We start from the raw sequence: 25,433 nt of genomic DNA on the forward strand, positions 1-25,433 counted from the left end.
TGGAGGAATGCAGGGCCTGTCCCCATGCTCGCCTTGCGAGCTCTCGGAAGGAGCTGGGAGAGGCCGAAGGAGGGATGGCTGGGATGTGGCAGACGGTCCTCACAAATGGGACCGAAGATGGCTTTCTGCATCTCTTCCGTTTTCCTGCCCTGCTGTTTTTGATTTTCGGGGAGGACTGGAACAAGTCAACAGAATTTGGGTTTGGAGAAGTAGTCGATGACCACGTTAAACAGAGAGTCCTGATGGGCCAGACAGAGAGCCTGGCCCAAACCACAGCAGTGGAACTGGAATTACAGGGCCAGCCTAGGAGAGCATCCTGCCCGAGTTCTCTAAAAGAGACCCGGAATTCATTGAGACAAATGCACCACATGCCGGGCCAGGGCATCGGTGTGTGTTGTGGTGCCCCGGTCCTAATTCTCCACCAAATTAGACCTTAAGATGATGATACGTGTTGCTCCAAGAACCTGTTGTGCAGCTTTGTTGGTGCCCCAAGTTCAGCGGCAGAACTGCCAGAGTTCAGACTGGCAGTGAGGTGGAGCTGCACCGGGCAATTATCTGATTAACTTTTCCTTTGTTTCTTTGCCAGTCAAGAGAACAGTCGGATGATGAGACTGAAGAGTCGGTGAAGTTTAAGAGGTTACACAAGCTGGTGAACTCCACTCGCAGAGTGAGAAAGAAACTAATCAGGGTGGAAGAAATGAAAAAGCCCAGCACTGAAGGTAAAAAAGCAAACTCCACCCTGCTTATTCCAAAGTAAAGCATTTGGGGTCCGTCTATCAGTAGAAAATATGAAAGTAGAAAATGGGTTGAGTTCTGGCTGAGGCTGGCGGAGGGAGAATTCGGGTCTGCAGGTGAGCAGGGCAACGCTCAGTACCTTCTGGAATGAAGGATCCTGGCGTCCAGCATTCCAGGGGCTTAGTTATTTAAACATTACAAAGATGGGAAATGGCTAGTGTATGACAATGAAATCTTCTCAAGATGTGGTACGGCTTTCATTTTGACCATATACCATTTTATATAAACTTTATTTTATATCACCTTCTGAGCATAAGCCTCTGTTCCCAAAAGGATGGTGGTTCTAACCCTGTGAATTTAGTCCAAATTTAATATACCTCCATCTCAAACATCTAACAAACGAGGCACTTAATGTCCTTTCAGATCTCTGAGGGAGGATTTGTTCTTCCTGTAAACAGTCTCAAGTCTCAGTTCCAATGAGGCTTTAAGGACCTCGCATTCTACGTGGATCCTTAAGAGCTGGATCCCTGGCTAAGCCACTTGTCAGAGGAAGCAATAATGTCGAAAGGGGCATGAGCTTGGATTTATTGCAATGAATAGTTAACCTTTGAAGTGCAATTATGACAGTTTGAATCTCAACCGTGTTCATCTTTCTTATTGTTAGTAAAGTGCGTTTGCAGCATCTTGTAAAATTCTTCCAAAAAGTTACAATAAAAGAGTAAGATTTCCTGTTTGGAAAACAATTAGTGAATTGAAGGAAATACTGGAAAGAAAAAAAGTTTTTTTAAAGCACATTACTTGTTAAAACGTCACATCTACATTGCGAGGAAGTTCAAAATTTTAACATGTAGGTTTAAAATATATCATTATAGAGGCTTTTTTTGTTGTACATAAATCAAACCTTGGAGGGAACTGAATTCCCCTTTATTTAAATAGATGAGTTTCTTGTTGTTACTACTGCTGTTCTTAAAATTTTTGTTTGATGTAATTATCCGTTTAAATCCCCTGGAGGAATACTGAAGGTGGTGGTGGTGGGGGGGTAACTGTGGGAAAGTGGAGATAAAAAGGGAAAAGAAAAGAGGAGAGAGACAGAGACACAGAGGGAGAGACAGAGGGAGAGAGACTCTATCTGCCTCACGGCCAGTTTCGTAAACTTAGAGTTGTGTTTAGTTCCAGGGTTTCATCTGGGTGTCTTTTGCGTGGTAATTCCGGGTGCAATGCTGATTTACATTTGGCTGTTTTAATACCTGCCTGTCTGTCATGATTTCACAGGACAGAATATAGCCTGACTGCCTCTCCCCGTGGCAGCTCTTACTGAAATCACACACAGTGTCGCTTGGTAATATTAAGTAGAACCATATGGAGGAGCCATCCTTCAACCTTGGGAGCGTTGCATTTTTAAAACAAACCTCATGCATGCTTGCCAACATTGAATCTCATATATCATGCATACATTGGTGGGTCTTGTCCATAAGTGAGATAAATGGGAGAAGTACCTGGTCCTGGGCCTACCACCCAGGAGCCCCTTCATATGTGAGAGTGATATGTGTTGCGGCAGCCTTTCCACTAGAATAACACTCATAAAAATGCAGAAATATTCTCATTTGTATATTTATGTCAGAAGAAATCAATTCAACTGTCTTTGAGAGACATAGTTGAAAAAAGGGGGAAATACACCAAAAGAGGTAGCTGTAGGGTAAAAAGTAATAACCATACGGACTTCTAGCTCTGAATTTTTGATTCATCTTGATAGGAATTAGGTGTCGTAGACGAAAGATGGATTTAGTGAGTTTGAATCCCCAGTGACACGTCTGGTGTCTGGGGAGCTGGGGTGCTATTGACCAGGCTTGCTGTTGTCACCAGGAGAGGCCCCAGGTGTGTGTGCAGCTGAGGTCATCCACTGCAGGCCGCACCCAACACCATGCTAGATGAGAACGCCTCCATCCCTTGCATGGTAGAACGTTCTGCGGTTCCTCGGTAGCAACAGAACTGATGCTGGTACAGAGAGGCCACCTTGGCACCTGCTTTGCAAAGCTGGAGAGATTCGTACTCCCAATAACCCCTCCTCCTGCCCCTGAGCCTTCAAAGAGTTGATCCTTTTGACTTCCCTCATGCCTGTGCCAATACTAAGTTGTCTGACTAATAATGAGCATTTATGGAGAGCCTTCTGTGTGCCAGCCACTTTCCTAAACACTTTAGATTTTATGTTCCTGTTAGTATGTCATCTTCAGAATAGCCACCAGAGGCAGGCACTAATACTACCCTCATTTCACAAATAAGGAAACTCCGACAGACACAAAGAGGGGAAGTCATTTACTCATGGTCACTGAGCCAGCTGGCCGGAGACCCAGAGTTAACGTCTGAGCAGCCTGACTCCTCTACCTCCTGGGTCCGTACTCTGTTCCCACCCGATCTCTCACCCCCCAGCTCTGGAGTCTTGGAAAAGCCAGGAGAGTTACAATCCATCACCCAGTCTTACCCTGGTAACTTGAGTTGCGAGTCCTTGTCTGGGGCATGCATGACCTTAGACAATATGAACTTGTAGGCCAGGGCAGCACCCTTCATCCAGCCATTTCTGTGTCTTCTACCTAAAGCTGATACCCACCCACTCTCTTCCCTCATTTCTCCAGTTCATCTGTAACCTGCTAATGAATCATTAGCATTTGTACAGTGCTTTTCAGCTTATGAAGTACCTTCACGTATCTCTTGTCATTTAATTTTATCCTCTCAATAACCTTATAATAGATACTAATAAAATGGGTAGGCAGTGGGAATTCCCTGACTGTCCAGTGATGAGGACTTGGCGCTTTCACTGCTGTGGCTTGAGTTCAATACCTGGTCGGGGAACTAAGATCCCACAAGCCTCATGGCACGGCCAAAAAAATAAATAAAATAAAATAAAATAAAATAGGTAGGCATTATTACAGGTGAGGAAACAGACTCAGAGAGATGAAATAATTGCCCACAGTCATGGAGATGGTGAGTAGCAGAGCCAGGGCTGGAATCTAGGGCATAAATCTGTGTCCTTGGGCATTAAGCCATCCTGTCTCCTGACTCCTTCCTCTTGTCAGAATCACCTTTCCTTCCGTATTCTGATCTCAGCTGAGCAAGAAGCCAATCACACGCCAAATGACGATGGAATGAGCACATCTTGATTGTCGTACTTTTGACTTGATACTTGTACTTTCAAGTCAGAGGTGAATGGGAGAAGTAATGCTCTAAACCCAAGGAATCCAGTCCGGGCTGGGATTTCAGGCCTTGGGTCAGGCACAGGCAGAAGAACCTGTACCACATGAGGACTGCCCCTCAGCACAGGCTAAGGTGGCCTCTTTGGAAGCATTTGCCATGTTTCCCTCCAAACTCTTTACCAGATGCCGACGTGCCAGAACCAGGAAGTAGAGCTACATACATCACGGGCATGTGTGAACCAGCTGGTCCCAAACTCAAATGTGACACGGAAGTATTGGAATCTCTGATGACAACGCCAAATATAGAATCCAGAAAATTTCCAGACCACTGCTGAGTGACAGGTCCTTAACTTCCCCAAGGCCCCTTAAGACTCTGCGTAAATAAGGGCCTTTGCACACCTCTGTGGACACCTGGGCTAAATATGAAGTCATGATCTGTGACTGGACTACTTTTAGAGAAAAGTCCTCTGTTGGGCTGCTCCTGCCACCAGGCTATGCCTCTCAGCCCCATCACTTCATCCCTGGAAGTGGAGGGTAGACTGTATCCGGAAGAGGTTGCCATTTTTACTTCCAGTAACGTAAGGACCCTTGGTCTCCAGTCCATATTAGGTGTCCTGAGAAGGAGCAGGAGACATTCACGATGTGTGCACACTGCTTCTGGTCCGGCCAGTATTCATCAGAACCACAGACCCTGCTTTTAAACTCCCTTGAAAGATCCGTGAATAATTCTTGAGTGAATATATTTGTGCTGCAGATGATGGAGAACTTTGGACCAGATATAATTTTGAATCTCCCTCCCCACCACCATCTCCTTGACATCAAAGTCAACCTTGGGTTGTATTTAATAGCAGCAGTCCTTTTTATATTTGTAACTGTAATTCCCATCAGTTGGAAAACTAAGAAACTTCTGGAATTTTAAAGGCCTGCTACCAGTCACTCATCCTTTCCCCCTCTGGAGCGAGCCATCCTCTCCCTTTATCTTTGACATTTAACCACACACTGAGACCCTCATCCCAGGTGGTGTATTTAGTGCCATCCCTCTGTTCCAAGGAACTTGGTGCTTTTTCCTCTTCACAATTCAGCTGGCAGAAAGCTGCAGTGCTCAAAAGTTTCCTTATAATTAAAGGGACACAGCCAGCTAGGATCACTACACCCAGAGTTTGACCTACTTCTTTTCTCACAGATGTTCACATAACACATGCAGAAAAGAACTCAGTTTTCCTGCCAGCAAGTCCAAACCTTTCCACTGGGCTCTGGAAGTCTTGGCTGGATACCTGGCTCCAGTGATGGCTTGAAGAGCTGGAATCCTTGAGAAGAAATGGAACACTCCATGGGGCTGCTTGCGTGTCCAGGCCCTTAAATGCCCTTGCTGCTTTGTAGCAGGGCCTGCGTGGATGGGAATGTCTGTCTTGGATCACCCAGTTCCGCAACTTTTTGTGTTTGGCTTATCAAGTAGGGACCATTTGTCAGTTGCATTTGCAATCTATGACCCTTTATGGCGTTTCCTCACCCAAACTTCTCCCTTGGTGACTTAATTACTTAAATGGTGTATGTATCAATAAAAAAATCACTGTCAGCCACATGGCATCCATCACACTCTGACTATAAAAAGCCAACCAGACTCAACAGGAGAGCCTTTCAGGAGGGAGAACGATTCTGATTCCTAGCGTCTGAGGATGGCACTTGCAAACTGGGAAGGATAATTATCGTTAAATGCTAAGGAATTTTGTGTTATGGATGGGCTTAGAGTGTCCAAATGCCTTTTTTTTTTTTTTTTTTTGCGGTACGCGGGCCTCTCACTGTTGTGGCCTCTCCCGTTGCGGAGCATAGGCTCCGGACACGCAGGCTCAGCAGCCGTGGCTCACGGGCCCAGCCGCCCCGCGGCATGTGGGACCTTCCCGGACCGGGGCACGAACCCATGTCCCCTGCATCGGCAGGCGGACTCTCAACCACTGCGCCACCAGGGAAGCCCCAAATGCCATTTTTAATAGGTCTGTTAAGGTGTTTGGTCTACAAAGATATTGAGAGGAGGAGGAGAAATCGCATCTGAAACCTTTTAACATTAAGCCTGTGAAGCCATTATTTGCTCAGTTTATTTTCTTTTTTATGTGCATTTATTTAAGCAGGAGCTGGGTTTATGGAGGGTAAGTGATTATGGGGAGGGGCATCACTGTGGTCGCTGCATGGTTTAGCTTATTTTTTGCAGGGTTGGGGGTCTAAAGACAAATCTGTGCGAGAACGCAAAGGTTTGTTGACAGGAGCCCGTGACTGTGTCTGTGTTGATTCCCTCCAGGCGGGGAGGAACAGGTGTTTGAGAATTCCCCGGTCCCGGATGAGAGGTCTGCCCTGTACTCTGGAGTGCACAAGAAGCCATTTTTCTTTGATGCCTCTCCTGAGAAACCTCCAGAAGATGATTCAGACTCTCTCACCACTTCTCCATCATCCAGCAGCCTGGACACCTGGGGTGCCGGCCGGAAGTTGGTCAAAACCTTCAGCAAAGGAGAGAGCCGGGGCCTGATCAAGCCCCCCAAGAAGATGGGGACGTTCTTCTCCTACCCAGAAGACGACAAGGCCCAGAAGGTGTCCCGCTCCCTCACCGAGGGGGAGATGAAGAAGGCTCTCGGGTCCCTGAGCCACGGGGTAAGTACCGATGGTGTTTGCTTCTATGACAGCCACCGCCGCCGGCACCACCTCCTAGTGTCCCTGGAGGAGGTTCAGAGCGTCCGGAAGCAGATCCGCTTGAAGAAAACGGATACTAATTATTCATGTTCTAGAGCTTTCCTCTGCCAGCGTCCCTCTAGAAAAGGCATCAACAGCACCACCTGCGACCTGCAGCTGCTCCGGCAGAAACCCAAAGGGGGCGGGGTCTGTGGCGGCCCCGGCAGGAGGGTGCGCGGGCGCCCCTCCGTCAGCGAGTTCAATGTCACGTACGTGGTGGAGCGCAGCCTGTACAGCCACCTGAACCTGACCCAGCTAGTGCGTCCTGCCTCAGACAGGACCCTGAGCAAGGCCGAGAAGCAGGACCTGAGGCGGTGCTTGCTGGAGGAGGAGGAGGCCAGGAGGAAGTGGGCCGCCACGGTGGACCGCTGTACCAAAAGGGTTCTCTTGAGAATCCACCAGAAGTCCGTGAGTCACAAAGACGGTCATGGGGACGGCCTTGTCATTTCTGTGACGTGCAGTCAAGCATTATGGCCTTTCTTGCGTGCGGCCTGGCGTCCTCCCCGCTCTTCTCATGGTCTGTCCCTCCATCACCTCCATTCCTACCCCCGCGTTCCTTGAGGAAGGGCTTCTCCCTCTTTCCCATTTGTCCTCTTGCCAGTTGAAGCTGTTTGAGTTTTAATTTAAAACTAAACATTGAAGCTGATCCAGAGAAGGGCTCTCAGAGTACAGGGGTGGGGTCTGGCCTCCTTCTAGAAGTGGCTGTCTTGAGTCGCAGCCATCATGTCCCTTGGCGTCAAGGAAGCTGATTCAAAACAGAAGGAAGTTTTGCCCTTAAAAGAGACGTTTCTTCTCTCAGTGAGTTAAAACAGTAGGAACTAGCTCACGGTAGATTGCCACCATCATCGTCGCCAATTTGGTGATTTGAAAAGCACTGTAAGATACTTTCTTTTATTACTAGGGGCAGATGGAAAGTTCTCAAATCTAAAAAGAAAGAAAAATTACAGCTCTTTTGTTTTACTTAAGTATATTTGATGTGCTTATCTTTTTAAACAAAAGGATCAACGTTTGGAAATGTCCTCCACTGCCCCATAGATTATTCTGTACATAGCAAGGAATAAAGTACTTACTTTCACATAATGAAATGGTCTTCAATTTTATTACTGAATTATTAGAGACCTAGTAATATTTATTTTCAGGGCAAGACTTATATTGAACTGGAGAACATAGGGATTTCCCCCCTGAAATTCCCACCCAACTTTTAGTTTGCACAAGAGCCCATATAAAATGGCACAGGGTGCGGAGGAACTGTGCGCTTCCTGGCCCCTGGCGCCCTGCTTACTCCACTTGGGTCTGCTGGCCTGTCCCCTTCTCTAGGTCTGAAGGAGTAGACTGAACTGCCAACTCCCATGATGGCTTCTCCCAGAGTTCCTTCACATTTGTAACATGTTCTTCCCCAGACGGTTGCTGTAATTTAAATTCATTCAATCAAGTTCTGCTTCTGGGGTCAATGCCATCCTTAAAGGATGCTTAGGTCCGTACCAGCCCTTAGGTTTTCCAGATATTCCCATGTGTTGACTTCCTTGCTCGATCTCCACTTTTTTCACATTCTTATAAATCTTGCAACACTTTTAGTGTTATCAGTTAACAGCTTTTCCTCTGGCTCTTTGTCATGGCAACAGTCTTGGTTGTTTTTTGTTGTTGTTGTAAAATAACAGTTCTTTGTTATTATTTCTTGTTGTCACTCCTTCAGTTCTGACCCACAGATCTTTTGGGAAATACTTGTGGCTACTTAGTCTTGGTATGATTTGTTTTTTACCTTCAGAGGTGTTCTGCCTAGTTCATCTGCCTCTGTACTTTTGGACATGACCTTGATAGAACAGATCCACCTCTTCTCTGTGAATTGATGACTCAGCCCCATGGGTTTAAATCATGCAATACTGAGAATTTTTCCGATTGAGTGCCTTGAGTTGCTCATGTATCCCTTATATTATTTATTGCCAGGTTAATGATATAACTTCACCAGGACCTTCTCTCTAGAAGTTATATTTCTAAGATTTGTGCCATTGTGGGCCCTTGTGTGCACATTGTGAGCCAGTGATTAATTCTTCATTGACGTCTGAGTATGGACATTTGGACAAGCTTGTTTTCACGTACCAATTCCACCCCCTGTAAAAGTGGCACTCTGTAACCTCTATCCCCAGTACCAGCCTGAGGCTGGGTATTTTTAAAGTACTATGAACTTGAGGCAGTACTGGACAGTTTTAATACTTGCTGAAATACGTGTTCAGTGCTAAATCAGAAATATGTACATACCGTTTCTTGTAAGTAGAATTGTACAATCAAGAAAACAAATTTTAATTTTCTAATTATTCAGAGAACATAGGGGAATGTAAGTCCTTTTTCTTTTGGCCGCACTGTGCAGCCTGTGGGATCTTAGTTCCCCGAAGAGGGATCGAACCTGTACCCCCTGCAGTGGAAGCTCGGTGTGTTAACCACTGGACCACCAGGGAGGTCCCAGAATATAAGTGTTTTAACAACAGAAGAGGGTTTTTTGTTGTTTTGGGTTTTTTTAAGGGAGTAAAATAATTACTTGGTTTACTTAAAAATTGTTTTCCTTTCTTCTTGTCATATATCTCTTTCATTTTATTCAAAAGTATAGTTTCCTTTACTCTTCAACCTTGATCTTTTTGTCTTTCAAAAAATGCCATATTTGCTTGATGAAACCTCAGGGAAATGACAATGCTTTGTACTCACTGGAAACGGTCACTTGTTTTGCTTTTTATTTGGTCATTCAATTTTTGTTTGGGGGAACAGACATGCATGACATTTTGGAATTTTGTCCATTAAAAAAAAAAATCCAAACCCCCCCAAAACGTGTTTTCAGCTGCATGACCATTCCATTGACTGGCTCTTCTCATCCACAAGCATCTGTCTAAAATGTTCTTGTAATTATCTGTACAGGAGATGTTTGGACTTGAAAAACCTCATTTAAGCTTTATTCACGTAGACCACCAAAGACTGGTTTACATTCTTTTACTACTCTCTCTTGTTTTCTCTGTTGAAAGAGTGCTGCTTCAAGAACTACCTGATATTACAGAAAAAGTTGGAGATTAGTTCAAGTGGTGCTGACGGTTATACTTTGTTCATCTTCCATTGATAAAGAAGAATCAGTTCCAACTATCTTAGCATGTCACTGGGAGAGGTTTTAGTTGGTAGTTAAGAAAACCAGTCCTCTCTTTCCTCTACACTTATTTTAGGAGACAATGCATGCAGCAGTCATATGAAGACATAAATGAGCTTCTAATTTATTGCAGTTGTAGTTTCCACATAAATTCTTTGTCAGTTATTTCATATGCATCAGAAATAACATGCTGGGCTCCAGTGCTGCAGTCGGTGTTGGAATTCAAAGCAGGGAAGTACAAAAGCCGTAAAATGATGAGGCATCTGGACGCCATACTGTGTCTGTGGAGCCCTGAGTCACAGGAGAGGAACTAGAATAAAATGACTGCCTTTGCAAAAATGAGAAAACTTATTTTGCACCATAAGCTGGAAAGGGAAAGTTAAAGTTAAAAATTAGCCTTGAGAGATGGTCATACCATTGCTTGCAGATTAGGGGATTTGGTGAGTGTTTTTGTTTACAGAGGTCTTTCTCTTTTTATAGAGTAGATATAGGCCCAGTTAAGTTGGCTGTAAGGGAAATCAGATTGTCCATTGATATTTTTATATAAAATGAGAATAATGTCCATTGAAAGTTATGTCTGTGGTTGATTATTTAAAACAGCAGCAACAGCTTTGCTGAAGGAGAAAAACAGCTGTGTGATATCCTGAATGTCGGTTATCCTGAAATATAACACTTCTGTATCTCCTGGCCTTTCCTTCTGCTACACCTGCCATCTTTCACTTTTTGGCCCATTCCTGAGATTGCTCTGGTCTTACATTTGAAGCTCCCAGAATTATAAGGCCCAGAACAACTAAGCTTCAGTTCTTCATTTGCATATTTAGAATGTTGACTAAGCCTAAACTTCAGTATAACAATTGTCAGGACAAGATACCAAATTCTCATTGTGGTCCTAATGAAACGTAATGGAAGAAATCAACATTCCTAGAGTGTCTGCTTTGTGCCAGGCAGTGTGCTAGAAGTCTCAAATATAGGCTATAGATAGTATTTTACTAATGAAGAAACCAAAGCTCAGAGAGTTCAGTACTCTACCTGTGGTCACACAGCAAGTTAAGTGGTAGAATCAGGATTTGGATCCCTATCTGTGTGATTCCAAAAACCTAGGCACTTTCCTTCCTGGATGTTTCTACTTTCTCAGTTCAGTTAATATGCATCTAAGGTGTATTTTTTTTTTTTTTTTTTTTTTTTTGCGGTACGTGGGCCTCTCACTGTTGTGGCCTCTCCCGTTGCGGAGCACAGGCTCCGGATGCACAGGCTCAGCGGCCATGGCTCACGGGCCCAGCTGCTCCGCGGCATATGGGATCCTCCCGGACCGGGGCACGAACCCATATCCCCTGCATCGGCAGGCGGACTCTCAACCACTGCGCCACCAGGGAGGCCCTAAGGTGTATTTATTTTAAAAAAGCAATGTTTATAGTATATATTGTGCTTTTCTGTTCATTTCTTCCTTTTAATAGCTGTTAACTAGAGTCCTCTGAGAAACAGGTAACACAAACTATTGGCACCCAAATCTGTGATTCACATTTTATTACCAATTACTTAAGAAGATAATCGGTGATAACAAAAATTAATGTGCTTTGAATTTCTCCTTTTTCTTAAAGATTTGGGGGTTGGCGGGGGGAGGTGGTGCTTGAGTAGCTTTTGCTAGAAAAACAACAGAGAATTCAAACCAAGTTCTGGAAATATAAAAGCCCTGAAACATAAGCAGTTCCATAAAGTTTGAAACCAACCGAAAGGACAGTGAAGTTTTCATTCTATTAGTGTTTTTCCTCTTGAAATTAAAGTAGTGTGGTCAGAGACAGTCACGGAATCCATCTTTTTCTTTCTGGGCAAATGTGGTGTCTTGATTTCATACACTCTGAGGAAAGGGTCATAAGTAATTAAGTTGGGCAGTTAGATGGGAGAGTTATCAGCATTTTTGGCTAGGTCAGGGAAGCAGTGAGTGACTAATCCTCTTGGCCTGATTGGACTCTACTATAAACATAACCTTTTTCCCTCCATCTCAGCGATTTAAAACTAAACAAAACAAGAGTCCCTCAGAAAAGCCTGCTGTCAGTGGCAGGGCTATAGGACTTCACATCTGGGTTTCCAAGACCACTCTGAGCACATGGGTTCCCTAATACATGTTCCCTCATTATCCCTACTGTATGCGTCCGATATTAAGGGGTCTGGAAGGGAAATTTTGTTGCTAAGAGACAGGGAATCTTAGAGCACTTAGCACATGTATGGTTTTTTGGTTGGTGTATCTTTTTTTTTTAACCAGTTGGTTTTTGCCTGTGAGGGGGATTCTGAACCTCTGGTGTAAGCACAGTTCCAGTGGCCTGTGGAAGGGCAAAATGAGTGGCGTCTCCTTATAACATGAGTCATGTATTGTTTTCTTCATCATTTCTCGTCTCTTACTCTCATCCTGTAACACGTTTGTGGTTCAGTGACATCCTACAAAGGGGACGTGTGTTGGGTTGGCGCACTGCTGGGCGATCTTAGCATAACTGGATTGTTGCTGCTCTGCCCTCTCCTTTCCACAGAGAACCTGCAGTTTTGGAGGATTTGACTTGACAAATCGTTCTCTGCACATTGGCAGTAATAATTCTGACCCATTGGTGAGTATACATCAGAGGGGAAGCAAACGATTTGGATTCAAGTGATGTGGTTGACATAGTTTCACATTTCGTATCTTTGAGAATCGGTACTGGGTGACCTTTTCCTCGGGATCCTAAATCGCATTTGGAGAGAAGTTCTATTTCCCCATCTTAAAGACTGTTCACAGTCCCACATGGACTGAATGATGACCACCTGTGGCCTCCATCTCTCTCTTTGCAGTAGCATCATTTCTTTAATACCCTGGTTTCCAGGTTTCTTCAAGTCACACGTCCAGATGAGTTTCGATGGTCTTAGTCATTGGTGCACATGTGCTTTTTGCTCATACTAGTTGCAAGTGCACGTGACTGTTACACATAGGTAGTGCCACAGCATGGAGCCCTGTGATTTGGGTTCCAAGAGTATGTGACAGCATTTCTGAAAACCAGGCTTGTCATAGGCCAAGTGCATAGCCCTACACCAAGTGTAGGTCTTCCTGATCTGGGGTATCCTGAAATGAACCCAGTGCCCTTGGGGCCAAAGCAAGCCAGACTCCTCAGGGCCAAGGTGACCGCCTCCTCAGACCTGCCACTGGATCACAGTCCGGGGACAGGCCACCTTTACAGTGTACAGGTTCTCCCTAATGTTTACTTTCTGAGGTCCCAGAGACGTAGGTGAGTTTTCCATACAGTTTTGTTTTCCCCTTGTGCCTTTGGTCATGCAACTGTGAAATTAGGATTCTGTGCTTTATAGTTGTTATGGTCATGTGTTAGCAAAAGCACCCATCTATGATTTTTTGAAGTGTTTGAGAATTTCCTGGAAGAATAAAACTATTTTATTTGGATATCAAATTTTATTGATTTATAAACCAATAATTTTATGTAGTCAATCTTTTAAAAAATAAAAAGTATGATTTTTTCCCCCCTCAGGGGAATGTTTTTTTTTTTAAATGCAAAATAGAATGAAAGGAGACCACAATCTAACTTGTTCAGAAAAGAAAATTTACACAGTCTTAGGTGTTGGCCACACGAAGTGCTACAATGATATAAATCTGATCGGATGCTGGACTTTTTTTTTTTTGGCTGCACTGGATCTTCATTGCTGCACGTGGGCTTTCTCTAGTTGCGGCGAGCGGGGCTACTCTTCATTGCAGTGGGTGGGCTTCTCATTGCGGTGCCTTCTCTTGTTGTGGAGCATGGACTCTAGGCGCACGGGCTTCAGTAGCTGCAGCACACGGGCTCCATAGTTGCAGCATGCAGGCCCTAGAGTGCATGCAGGCTTCAGTAGTTGTGGTGCATGGACTCAGTAGTTATGGCTTGCAGGCTCTAGGGTGCATGGGCTTCAGTAGTTGTGGCACGCGGGCTTAGTAGTTGTGGCTCATGGGCTCTAGAGCGCAGGCTCAGTAGTTATGGCTCATGGGTTTAGTTGCTCCCCAGCATGTGGGATGTTCCCAGACCAGGGATCGAACCTGTGTCCCCTGCGTTGGCAGGTGGATTCTTAACCACTGCACCACCAGGGAAGTCCCCAGATGCTGGACTTCTAATGACTGAGATTTGCCATTTTGTTCTTACCACTTTCTTGGGTGATTCAATAGTATTATCCTTTTCTTCTTCCCCGCTGCTGGGATTAAGTGAACGTTGGTTCATCTAAATCATTCTTTACAGTCTCCTTGGGTATTTAAAATGGTGGGGAAACATGTACCAGGAGAAGAATATACTAAGTTTAAATAAAACAAAGTGACTCACATCCCACTTTAAACAAACAAATAAGCAAAAGCCATTTAGTCAATAGCTTTTAATTTTTAATCGAAAAGATAAATAACATAGCACTGAGTTAACACAAGAAAAATGTGGAGATCCTGGAGCATGCCAATGTTTTGCTGAGAGGTAGGACATTCATGGTTTGAATAATAAAACCTGTTTGTGGGCTTCATTTTCTGTGATTAAGGTACTTATAACATTTTGTCTTACAGGGTAAAGAAGGAGATTTTGTGTATAAAGAAGTAATCAAATCACCTACCGCCTCCCGAATCTCTCTTGGAAAAAAGGTGAAATCAGTGAAAGAGACAATGAGGAAGAGAATGTCTAAAAAATACAGCAGCTCTGTCTCTGAGCAGGTATGTGACAGCCGAGCAGAAAGCCCCCTTGGTTCTTCCCAACAACAAGAAAAGCTGAGGATTGCTGGTCTGAGATTTTAAATGGTGCTAAATATATTCACACCCATTAACTAGGCTCCAGGACCATGCTTGGTTTATGTAGACAAACATTGGATTCAGCAAATATTTATTAAGCACTTAGGGTCGCCCAAGCACCAGGTTTGGTGCTGGGAATACAAAGCAGGCCCTGACTTCTATGTACAGATGAGAGAAAAAGACAGACATGTAAAGAAATGATTATTCTTTAATGCAATGAGCACTAAAAATTAGAACACAAAGGAAGGATTTTATTTTCTAAAATATTCCTTGCTCCAAATTGGACATCACCAGAATCGAATCTTAAAAAGACACTCAAGTTTTCTTAGACAGCCGACTTTTCAAATAAATGTAGCATAAGTTGTTCTTAGGAGTGCGTAGCAAGTCTGAGAAGTAAAGTCAGAAAGTGCTTCCTGGCTTACTTACACAGTAATCGTGTTTCTGCGGGGGTGTGTTCACTAACCAGCCCTATCTGCAGACTTTAAGACACCACAGAATTGACACCACTCCCTTCCCCAATTCTATAAGTTCATCTCTAGGAACATAACCTTCTTTTTATGGGTCTTATTTTTATGGGTAGAGGGAATAAAGACACTAGGAGAGCTGGGCCTTAGATAATTTTGACCATTAGATTTTCAAAACGCTCTCCTCTGGCACCTTTATAGTATGCATTCTGTAGTCTGTTGAAGTCTCCGTTTGTGAGCTGTTTGTCTACTTGAAATATGTAGGTAATGCTGCTTTATCTACCAAATAGAACAGCAGGGAAAGCAGGCATTTTTGCTCAGCTGCTGCCCTCTGGTGGACATGGTGAGCTAAAAGCCAAGCATCCCCCTGTTTGAATCACTCTGAGCACCAGCTAGCCAGCCTCCCGCACTGAGCTTCAAACAAAGCCTGCACATCTTTAGCTTATTACAGTGGTTCTCGTGGGGTATTGGGGGGGGGGGGGTTGATTTTGCTCCCTCACCAACTCCAGGGGCATTGGCTAGGGACATTTTTAATAGTGGCAGTGGGTTAGAGTGGGGTGGTATTGGGTGCTACTGGCATCTAGAGGATAGAGGTCAGGGATGCATCTTATGCGCAGGACAGTCCATGAAAACAAAGAATTAACCATGCAAAATGCTGAGAGTGCTCAGGTTGAGAAACTGTGGCCGGTTAAACCTGCAGGGGAAGTCTGGCTGCCTCCAGTATCTCTTCTCCACAAATATTTTTCTTAATCTTTTCGTTTCTTGTCCCTATGGGTGTGGGAGTGATGGTGATTCAGTATTTCTGCCCAGCCATGAAGCAAGCTGTGCACGCTCGAGTGAGACAGACATTATGCCAGTGAAAGCAGTGCCATGAATTAAAGCACTTTATTTAGCTGGCTTTTCCCCCAAATTGAAACATCTACTAAAAGCTCTTGTAAACTTACATTCCTAAGGGTCTTCTGCTTCGTGGATCATGAGCATAGAACTTTCATGTCATTTTGAGCATTTTTCTATAATTTTACTACTATATAGATGTCTTGTAGTTTTAGTTCTGTTTTTTTTTAAAGCGGTCGTTTCACATAATCAAAAAAAGAAGGAATCATTATAATGCTTTTTAGAGAGAGGAAATTAACATTGTAAGGCTTTAAAAAAAAACTTTTTAGCAAAGACACCGACTGTTTTAGTAAGGATTTTTATCGGCTGTGTTCCTGCTATATGCCCAGCCTCTGAAATAGTACCTCTTCTTGTAATCAATAAATATGTGATGAATAAATTAATAATTTTTAAAAAGCATTTGTGAACATACAGTATCAGAGATGTGTATCTCGTATTGCTGTTTTTCAGACTGGGAGGTTTTTTCCAGAAGCATTTAAAAAAGATTTTTATTGGAAAGGTGGCTTATTTTATGATTCAGAAAAGAGGAATGAAAACCTCAGGAATTCATCCTTTGCAGCTTCAGTAACCTCGTAATGATGCACCTCTGTTTGTAGTTGTTGCGGTTGTTTGCTCACTTTCCTTAAATGTAAAGCAGAAGTGTGTTTTGGATCAAAAGCTGCCCTTTCTATTGTCCTTAAATGTTTGCAGGGCCCTGCAGAATCTCATCAAAGCCCTTCTGATGATTCGGCACTATGCAAATAACAGGTTTCCCTTAGATGGTTTTGTGTTCACGTGGCTGTGTAATACGCCAGAAAGTGTTCTCTTTGGGCCAGTAAACCATTCTGACTGCAGACTTTTTAAAGTGTGATACTGTCTACCTCAAATCAAATGAGCGTGCTATAGGTACATGTGCAGATGCGGGGCTGTCCACTCCAAAAGTGAGAAGTACTGCTGAGCCACTACTGTCAGCCTTCTGATCTAAAAGGGACTTCCCAGCTGTTTATTAACAACAGAAGAAGAAGTGAAAGAAGCTAAAATCATAGGGTGACTTAGGGAAATTGGATTATAGACAGAAAAATGGTACGTTTGCTGCACAGCTGACCCTTGAACAACACAGGTTTTGAACTGCATAGGTCCACTCACAGGTGGATTTTTTCCATAGTAAATGCTGCAGAACTACATGATCTGTGGTTGTCTGAATCCACAGTTGCAGAGCTGCAGATAAGGAGGGCCAACTGCAAAGCGGGTTGGCGCCCCTAACCCCCGTGTTGTTCAAGGGTCAACTGTATATCTGGGTCCTAAGCTGGTATTTTATTAGCCAATTTTAGTAATTTGTGTAAACAGAAATAGAAGAATCTGGGCTTTGTGTGTGTGTGTGTGTGCGTGGGGTGTGTGTGTGTGTGTGTGTGTGTGTGTGTAAATGTTTCCCTTCAAATAGATTAAATATTCTCTGATGATACTTCTGGATATTACATTACTAGTGGGTTGTATCTGATCTACATTTGAAGTCCAGCATTATTACTGAACTAGGGAGTATACGAAGAGTCTCTAAGCCTTTAACGAAATGTTTTGTCTACAAGGTAGATAGATAGATTCTTTTCGAAAATATCTATTTGAGCATGAAAAATACTTTTTGAGTGTTTAATTAATAGATACATGAACCACAACTTTAAAATGAAGCAGGGATTTAGATTAAAAAGGAAGATACATTTTGGGTAAAGCATCAGACTTGGGTATAAAGATGGATTTGACTGATGTCGTTGAGGGCTAAACTGCTGTGAATTACAAAAGGACACCCATCCACTCTGGTGAAACATAATTTTGTCAAAACCCATTTCAGGATTCAGGCCTTGATGGAATGCCGGGCTCTCCTCCATCCTCTCAGCCTGACAGCGAACACGTGGACAAGCCCAAGCTCAAAGCCGGAGGTTCTGTGGAGAGTCTGCGGAGTTCTCTGAGCGGTCAAAGCTCAATGAGTAGGTCTAGTTTGCAACCGTAGATGATTTCCTTGGAGTCAAAATCAGACTTTTACTGAGTGTCAGGTTCAGGCAATTTAAAGATAAATTAGACCAAGTTCTTACCCTTAAGGTGCTGTTACAGAGACAGACCTGCAAAATAGCTGGCCCTAGAGTCCTATTTGTTTAGTAGTTGATGTCTAGCAGTGCCACAAAGTTGAGGGTAATGATTTTGGTTGGAAGAGAGAGGGAAGGCACGCCAGCAGAAGATCTGGAGACTGGAGCGGGGAGTAGGTCAAGGGGAAGGGCTCATGAAGACGAGCAGCAGATTGAGAGGAGAGGACCAGGGCTCTGCCATGCACACGTTGCTCTCCTGACCTCTGGGAGCATCCTCCACCTACAGTAGCAATTAGCGATCCTCCGACCACTTTTTTGTCTTATAGATTTTGGTAAAAATCTCTCATCTGTGCATTGCCCCCTGCCATTTTCCCTGTCACAGTGAATCCAATTCCTTTGTTAGCATTTTAGTGGGGGTTTAATAAAAGAGAAGACAGATGCTTCTCTTCAGTCTCCAGTCCTTAATCAGAAACATTTTATGCAGAATTCAACACAATAATGTAATGTTATTTTTCCCTGATGCATTTCGGGTAGTGGGAAGTGCCAATAATTCTCTTCTGGCTTGACAAAGAAAGCTAATGTCTTCATAACTTTTATGAATACAAAATGTTGATTAAATCATTATCAGGGCAATAAAATAATCAACTAAGAAACAGGAAAAAAAATAATAAGAGGAGAAGAGAATGACAGATGTCCCTGAAACAAATGCTGTGCAACCACTCCCGGTCCAATGGTGGTGTCTGCCAAATGCTATGGGGGAAGAGACCAAGTTTAAACTCACTACTTTAAAAGCATTTGGCCTTGAGCGAGTTACTTGACCTCTTTAAGTTTCCTCATCTGTAAAATGGGGTAAAAATAGTATGCCTGACAAATGAGAGGTTATGAATGTTAAGGGTGGTGTCCTCTATCAGGGAGTCTCAGTGTCACCTAGATTCCCTGGTCATAAAGATAACTTGATGGAGGCCCCTGTCTGATTAGGGGCTTGATTAGGGAGAACAGTCAGAAAACTGAGGTCCTCCCCTGGACTCTGCTCTGGTCCTGACATTTGGCTGTGTCTCGTGACTTCCCTCCTCTGGCCCTTACCTTCCTAGTCTGTGATGCCTTCAGTGCCTTCTTTTTTTTTTTTTTTTAATAAATTTATTTATTTATTTTGGGCTGTGTTGGGTCTTGGTTGCTGCACGCGGGCTTTCTCTAGTTGCGGGAAGCGGGGGCTACTCTTCGTTGCAGTGCACGGGCTTCTCACTGTGGTGGCTTCTCTTGTTGTGGAGCATGGGCTCTAGGCACTCGGGCTTCAGTAGTTGTGGCACGCGGGCTCAGTAGTTGTGGCTCGTGGGCTCTAGAGCACAGGCTCAGTAGTTGTGGCGCACAGGCTTAGTTGCTCCGCAGCATGTGGCATCTTCACAGACCAGGCCTCGAACCCGTGTCCCTTGCATCAGCAGGTGGATTCTTAACCACTGTGCCACCAGGGAAGCCCCCTTCAGTGCCTTCAGCTGTGCTGTGCAGGAAATCTGTATTGACCCATGTTCTGCCTGTTTTCCTGTACAGGTGGTCAAACAGTGAGCACCACTGATTCCTCGACCAGCAACAGGGAGAGTGTTAAGTCAGAAGACGGTGATGATGAGGAGCCCCCGTACCGGGGCCCGTTCTGTGGGCGCGCCAGGGTGCACACTGACTTCACGCCCAGCCCCTATGACACAGACTCACTCAAGCTCAAGGTGTGTGTCTGCCTGGCCTTGGAGCAGTAACACTGGGTGCCTTGTTGCCTTAAGAGGTGTTCTCTTCTCCTTGCTGTTAAATGCTGGGCTGTTGTGGTGCAGACTGGCCAGTGTCTCTGCTACCTTGACAAGCTGGTCTCCTCTGTAGTGGAAAATGAAACAGAGAACCAGCCAGCATTTGGCGATGGAGGAGGGCCTTGTGTTAATCCTCTGTGTTACCATCTCATCCCTCTGGCCCTGTGTTCTGACCTCAGCTTCCCTCCAGAATTCCTGTTGCCCTCCACCCTCCTGTCTCTGTGCTTTCACCAACTGAAGAGACATGACTGGCTTCTCTATGTGATCAGTGACATTCATATGGGACAGATTGGGTTCCACGAAATGTATGAAGCGATTACAGGACAGCGGTTGCCACTGACATCTGATTGGTGGGAATTCTTTTTCTAAGAAGTAGGTGCTCTCTGGGTAAGGGCAGGGCATTTAGAGAGCCAGGTGCCCACCCAGCCCTGAGCCCTGGTGGACGGACACCTCGGGCCACTGTCCTGTGCTGCAGGAGGCCAGAGGGGATGGGACCTTGGGCCTCCGTGAGATCTGGCACGGTCAGGAGGGCTTTGTCTGGTATCCGCCAGACTCCCCATCGTAGCAGGTGACTCGTGGAGCCCTGATTCTGGTCTTCATAGTGTCTTCACATGCGTGTGATTCACGCTTCTGATTGACAGATGGTTCGTGCTTGGAAATGTCCCTAACGGAAAGGTCTTTGTTCCCTGGGCCACAGAAAGGAGACATCATTGATATAATCAGCAAACCCCCCATGGGCACCTGGATGGGCCTGCTGAACAACAAGGTGGGCACATTCAAATTCATCTACGTGGACGTGCTCAACGAGGAAGAGGAGAAGCCCAAGCGCCCCACCAGGAGGAGGAGGAAAGGAAGACCCCCCCAGCCCAAGTCAGTGGAGGATCTCCTGGATCGCATCAATCTCAAAGTTAGTTCCGTCCTGTCCTGGCCCTGCATCTGCTATGATGAGTACCCATTATCCTACAGAAGTAGTTACCAGCACCATGACTCTGCCCTTGACCTCCGCTGGGGGCGATAGCATGAACTCCAGGTCGAAATGTGCTCCTAGTCCACGGAGCTGTGAGTTTCAAGCCACTACCAGGAAGGGCTGTAAGCACAGACTCCTGGCGCCCTGGTTGGCTTCTCAGAGGCCATAAGGATTCTCCCTTCCACCCTCTCTCCCACCATTACTCCCGGCATCTAGCGGGGTGGGTCTACATGGTAGATTCTGTTTCCGCCTTGCAAAACTGTCTTGCTACTGAGGAAGTCACAGGTCCCTGTGAGCTGGATTTCAGTAGCTCTAAATGAAAGAAGAATATCCTCTACTGCACACTGGGTGGCATTACAGGCTTCAGCTCACAGCAAGGGCACAATTAAAATGCAAGCCAGTGGAGTCCATCTCAGCCTGCAGTGTAAATCTTCTTAACCCCTGATGAATGAAGTGCCCCGCCTGCCCACTAAGCTGTAGGACTGGGAGGTACAGACTGTGCTACAAAGGATACTTACTAATTTTTGAATGAGCATAAAAATGACTATGGAAAAAGAGTTTAGGGGTTTGAGGCTGGTCATCGGTTGTGGATCACACAACCGGGCTGCTGACTTACTTCTATCTTGTTTCCCTCCAGGAGCACATGCCCACTTTCCTGTTCAATGGATATGAAGATTTGGACACCTTTAAGCTCCTGGAGGAGGAAGATTTGGACGAGTTAAATATCAGGGACCCAGAGCACAGAGCTGTTCTCTTGACAGCCGTGGAGCTGTTACAGGAATATGACAGTAAGTCCTTCCCAGCACAGACGTGTTCACTGTTAGATCCTCCACGTTCTCAGGTCACCAGCAGGCGTCCCATAAGCTGTGAGCATATGCTCGGGTCCTTGGAGTCACTCATTCGATCCTACTCTTTCCAAAGCCAAGGTCAATTTTGTATTATGTCAAATTAGCACAAAGACATAGATTCCCAAAGCAGACCTTCCTGCCAATGCAGGAGCAAAAGAAAACCTTACTAGCCTGTACTTTCCTGGCATGTTTCTAGGTAATCCTTGAGGAAAACACTCCTCTGAGTGACTGAGAATTGAACTGCAGTTTTCTTAAGGCACACAGTTCATGCCACCTTGGGGGCTGGTGGGATGTGCAGCCTTCAGGAGGTCATTAGGATACCTGGGCACAAGAGCAACTGACAAACTGGGAGTATCTTGCCCCACCAAGGGTTCATTACTTCTCAAAGCACAGGAGGAGTTGTTTTCTGATTGAATAGGTTAATTAATGAATAAATGAAATTCATCAGCTTGTGTTAAAGAAGCAGGAAATAATCTCCAGTGAATATGTGGAGCAGAGAATTCCATGCTGCGATTTCTCAGCTGAAATGATAGCTCATGTTTACAACCCAGGAAGAGAATTTCGTGAGCTCCCAGCTTTCATGTAGTCTGTTTGAATACACTGTGTCCTTTGCTCCATTAACCGGGTCTTATCTTGCTCTTTATTCTTCCATCTGACATCAGAAATATTCCTGAAATTATTCATCACGAAGTGGGGAGTACCCTTGCCAGTTATTGAATTCAAATGCATTTCCTTTCAAATGGTCTGTTTCAGGGATATCAGTAGCTAATAGCATTTCCATTGCTAAAAGACACACCAAAACCATGGTGAATGGTGGGAAAAAAAATTGTACATTACTGAATGTATCAGGCCCAAGAGACATGGAAGCACGTGTCTCAGTGCAATTCAATTCACTTCTGCTTCATAAGTCCTCCCTCTAAATTAACTGATGACACACCATCAAATAGACGCCTAAACCCTAGATAAACACACTGCCTTCAGGGATAGATTTGGAGGGAATTGTGTTTCGTAGTTAATATCACTTGATAACCTGGTCTCTTTAGTGTTGGAGCTCCCCAGGAGACACCTTGGGGATCTGTGGCCAGGTTGTGTCAGAGCCTGGCCCAGTGCCTGGAATGGCCAACCAGCTACATGAATATCAATGAACGTGCAATCATCCAGTCTCCTGGACCACATCTGCTCTGTAAGATAGTTCATCTGCTCTTCCTCAGCCACTGAGAACAGCTGGTTTATAAACTCCATCCATTGCGTTTCCTTTAGCATTTAGACACTGGAGGAGCAAAGCTAAATTCTGAGTATAAGGTGCAGGGTCTGTCTCCGTCACGCCACAAGGGCTAAGACTCCTTGTCCCTCCCGGGATCACGTCCTGAGGTGTGCACTTAGGCATATTTTATAGGAGGAAATCTTTGCCCCTCATGATGCTCACTCACAGGTCTAAGGAAGGCTCTTTGCTTCTTCATAAATCCCATTTTGAATCTGCCGTGCCACTGTATAGAACATCCCGCATACATAAATTGGTACTTCTTTTTAGCGGTTCTAAAACAAAGGCTTCAAGGGCTCAGGGGTGCCAGTGAGCACCAAGAACCTGGATGCAGGATTATCCTAGGATTAGAAGATTCTACATTCCGCGCTTTTAAATTCATTGTGTTTAAGAAGTACTCTAAGTAACTGATACCTTAGAGGAACACAATACATTTCTGTCAGACTAGACAGATCCAGAGACCTGCTGAGATCTGAGAGATCTTGCACATCTTCCAGCTCAGCCCCCCATAAGAGCAAGAGGCACATCTGCATCAGTGCTTGGCACTCAGATGGGTCCAGCTTCTCTCATTGCATCTGTGCACGGGGAATGCCAGCCTTCCTGCAGGGTTCCATTTGGAAAAGACTCCCATTGTCCCGGGGCAGTTCCTTCTGCTGATCCCAGACCCACTCTCCTGGGTCTGCCAGATGAAAGCTCTCGTTTAACAAAATCATATTCATAAGAATAAGAATTTTAATCGGGAATTATTTCAAATATGCAGGAAAGTACAGAGAAAAATAAAACAAATCCACATACCATTTTGTCATATTTACTTCAGTGCTTATTTTTTAAAGACCTAAGTGTTGCAAGCCCATTGGAAGGCCTGCTATCCAAGAATCCCATTCCTTTCCCTTCTTTTCCAAGGTAGCTACGCTCCAGAAAATGGCACGTGTCCTCGCGCATAAGCACCTTTTGATGTTTGGATGTCTCATCAATGTCTTAGCATATTCTTTCTCCGTGTGTGTGTCTGTGTGTGTGTGTGTGTGTGTGTGTGTGTGTGTTGAGATGGGGTTGGGGAGAGCTTTAGTCCAAGTTCAGGTCATGTCCAAATGGAGTTTCAGCTCCACAACCCAGCCCTTCGCCCTTACTTGACTGTGAGAATGTTCGTGATTCCAGCTCCCCGTCTTTCTCGTCCTGGTGCCTTGGCATTAATTCTAGTGAGTGTGGGGTGCGGGGAGGAAGTGGCCTTGAGTGTGCAGTACATCTAAGAGGTGCCCCGCCTCTTCATTCTCCCTCATGAAGGACAACCTCCTGGGGAAACACTAGCTTTTATTTATTTATTTATTTTTGGCTGTGTTGGGTCTTCGTTTCTGTGCGAGGGCTTTCTCTAGTTGCGGCGAGCAGGGGCCACTCCTCATCGCGGTGCGCGGGCCTCTCACTGTCGCGGCCTCTCCTGCTGCGGAGCACAGGCTCCGGATGCGCAGGCTCAGCAATTGTGGCTCACGGGCCCAGTTGCTCTGCGGCATGTGGGATCCTCCCAGACCAGGGCTCGAACCCGTGTCCCCTGCACGGGCAGGCAGACTCTCAACCACTGCACCACCAGGGAAGCCCAACACTAGCTTTTAGTTTTAGGGAATTTTGCTAAATTTGTTGGGTTCCTGCAAGTAGGTGCTGATTGGATCCTTCAGGAAGAAAGTGGCTCTAGCCCCTTGAATAGGCCTCATGATTTTATGGATTAAAGTGCGGTTTTCAGGCGATGCAAGGGACCCCTTCACTCCCCATAATAACTTCAGGTAGCCTGCTGTGTGGTGAGGCTGGCATCCCGAAAGATGCAGGCACGGTCTGCCTTTTCCTGCAGTGGCAGGGACAAGTCTTCTGTTTTATTCCCGTTGGTCGGCACTTTGGAGTCTGTTTGGCTGCTGCAATACACTGAACTATCTCGCCAAGGACAAACTGCCTTGATTCCTCTTCCTGGGTTGTAATTGATAGCTCCAAGCCCTCATTTTATAAGTCTCATTTGCCAAAATAACATGCTAGGCTAGAACAAAGGCCATTCCAAATCCACAGACTCCTCCACACAATGAGGACACCACTCTAGAATGTTCCACGTTCGGTGTGGGGGAGGGGAAAGGGTTTTTCTCTTTCGCTTCCAATTAGTTAATTTTTCATTAATCACTTTAAAAATAGCATTTCTAGGGCTTCCCTGGTGGCGCAGTGGTTGAGAGTCTGCCTGCCGATGCAGGGGACACGGGTTCGTGCCCCTATCCCGGAAGATCCCACATGCCGCGCAGCGGCTGGGCCCGCGAGCCATGGCCGTGGAGCCTGTGTGTCCGGAGCCTGTGCTCCGCAACGGGAAAGGCCACAGCAGTGAGAGGCCCGCGTACAGCAAAAAAAAAAATAAATAAAAAATAAAAAAATAAAAATAGCATTTCTTAATTTGGTGCTCAAATTTAAGGGCTTGTTCCGCCATGATTTCTGTTATAAAATGCTTTCCATGTGAGAAATACAAACAGGAAGTGGTCAGTGGACAGTAGGAATGGCAGCCCTCAGCCTTCCCGCAATTTTTTTTTAATGACCCAAGAAAAGGCATCAGATTTCTGGTTTATTGATTTAGTGTGTGCGTGTGTGTGTGTGTGTGTGTGTGTG

At 45.1% G+C, this 25,433-nt stretch overlaps 1 protein-coding gene across 3 annotated transcripts in view; it reads left to right on the plus strand.

Moving 5' to 3' along the window:
• The window catches only part of SASH1 (SAM and SH3 domain containing 1), a 264,505-nt gene that overhangs the window by 226,271 nt on the left and 12,801 nt on the right, over window positions 1–25,433 (plus strand). For all 3 annotated transcript variants that reach the window (XM_081251035.1, XM_081251034.1, XM_081251036.1), the window contains 8 exons: window positions 587–719; window positions 6,217–6,563; window positions 12,288–12,362; window positions 14,312–14,455; window positions 17,711–17,846; window positions 19,488–19,657; window positions 20,430–20,639; window positions 21,337–21,487. In XM_081251035.1, coding sequence (XP_081107161.1) covers window positions 587–719; window positions 6,217–6,563; window positions 12,288–12,362; window positions 14,312–14,455; window positions 17,711–17,846; window positions 19,488–19,657; window positions 20,430–20,639; window positions 21,337–21,487 — 1,366 coding nt within the window. The remainder of the gene's footprint in view (window positions 1–586; window positions 720–6,216; window positions 6,564–12,287; window positions 12,363–14,311; window positions 14,456–17,710; window positions 17,847–19,487; window positions 19,658–20,429; window positions 20,640–21,336; window positions 21,488–25,433) is intronic.

This window comes from Mesoplodon bidens, assembly GCF_964165515.1.
Source record: "Mesoplodon bidens genome assembly, chromosome: 12".
Taxonomy (NCBI): Eukaryota; Metazoa; Chordata; class Mammalia; order Artiodactyla; family Ziphiidae; genus Mesoplodon; species Mesoplodon bidens.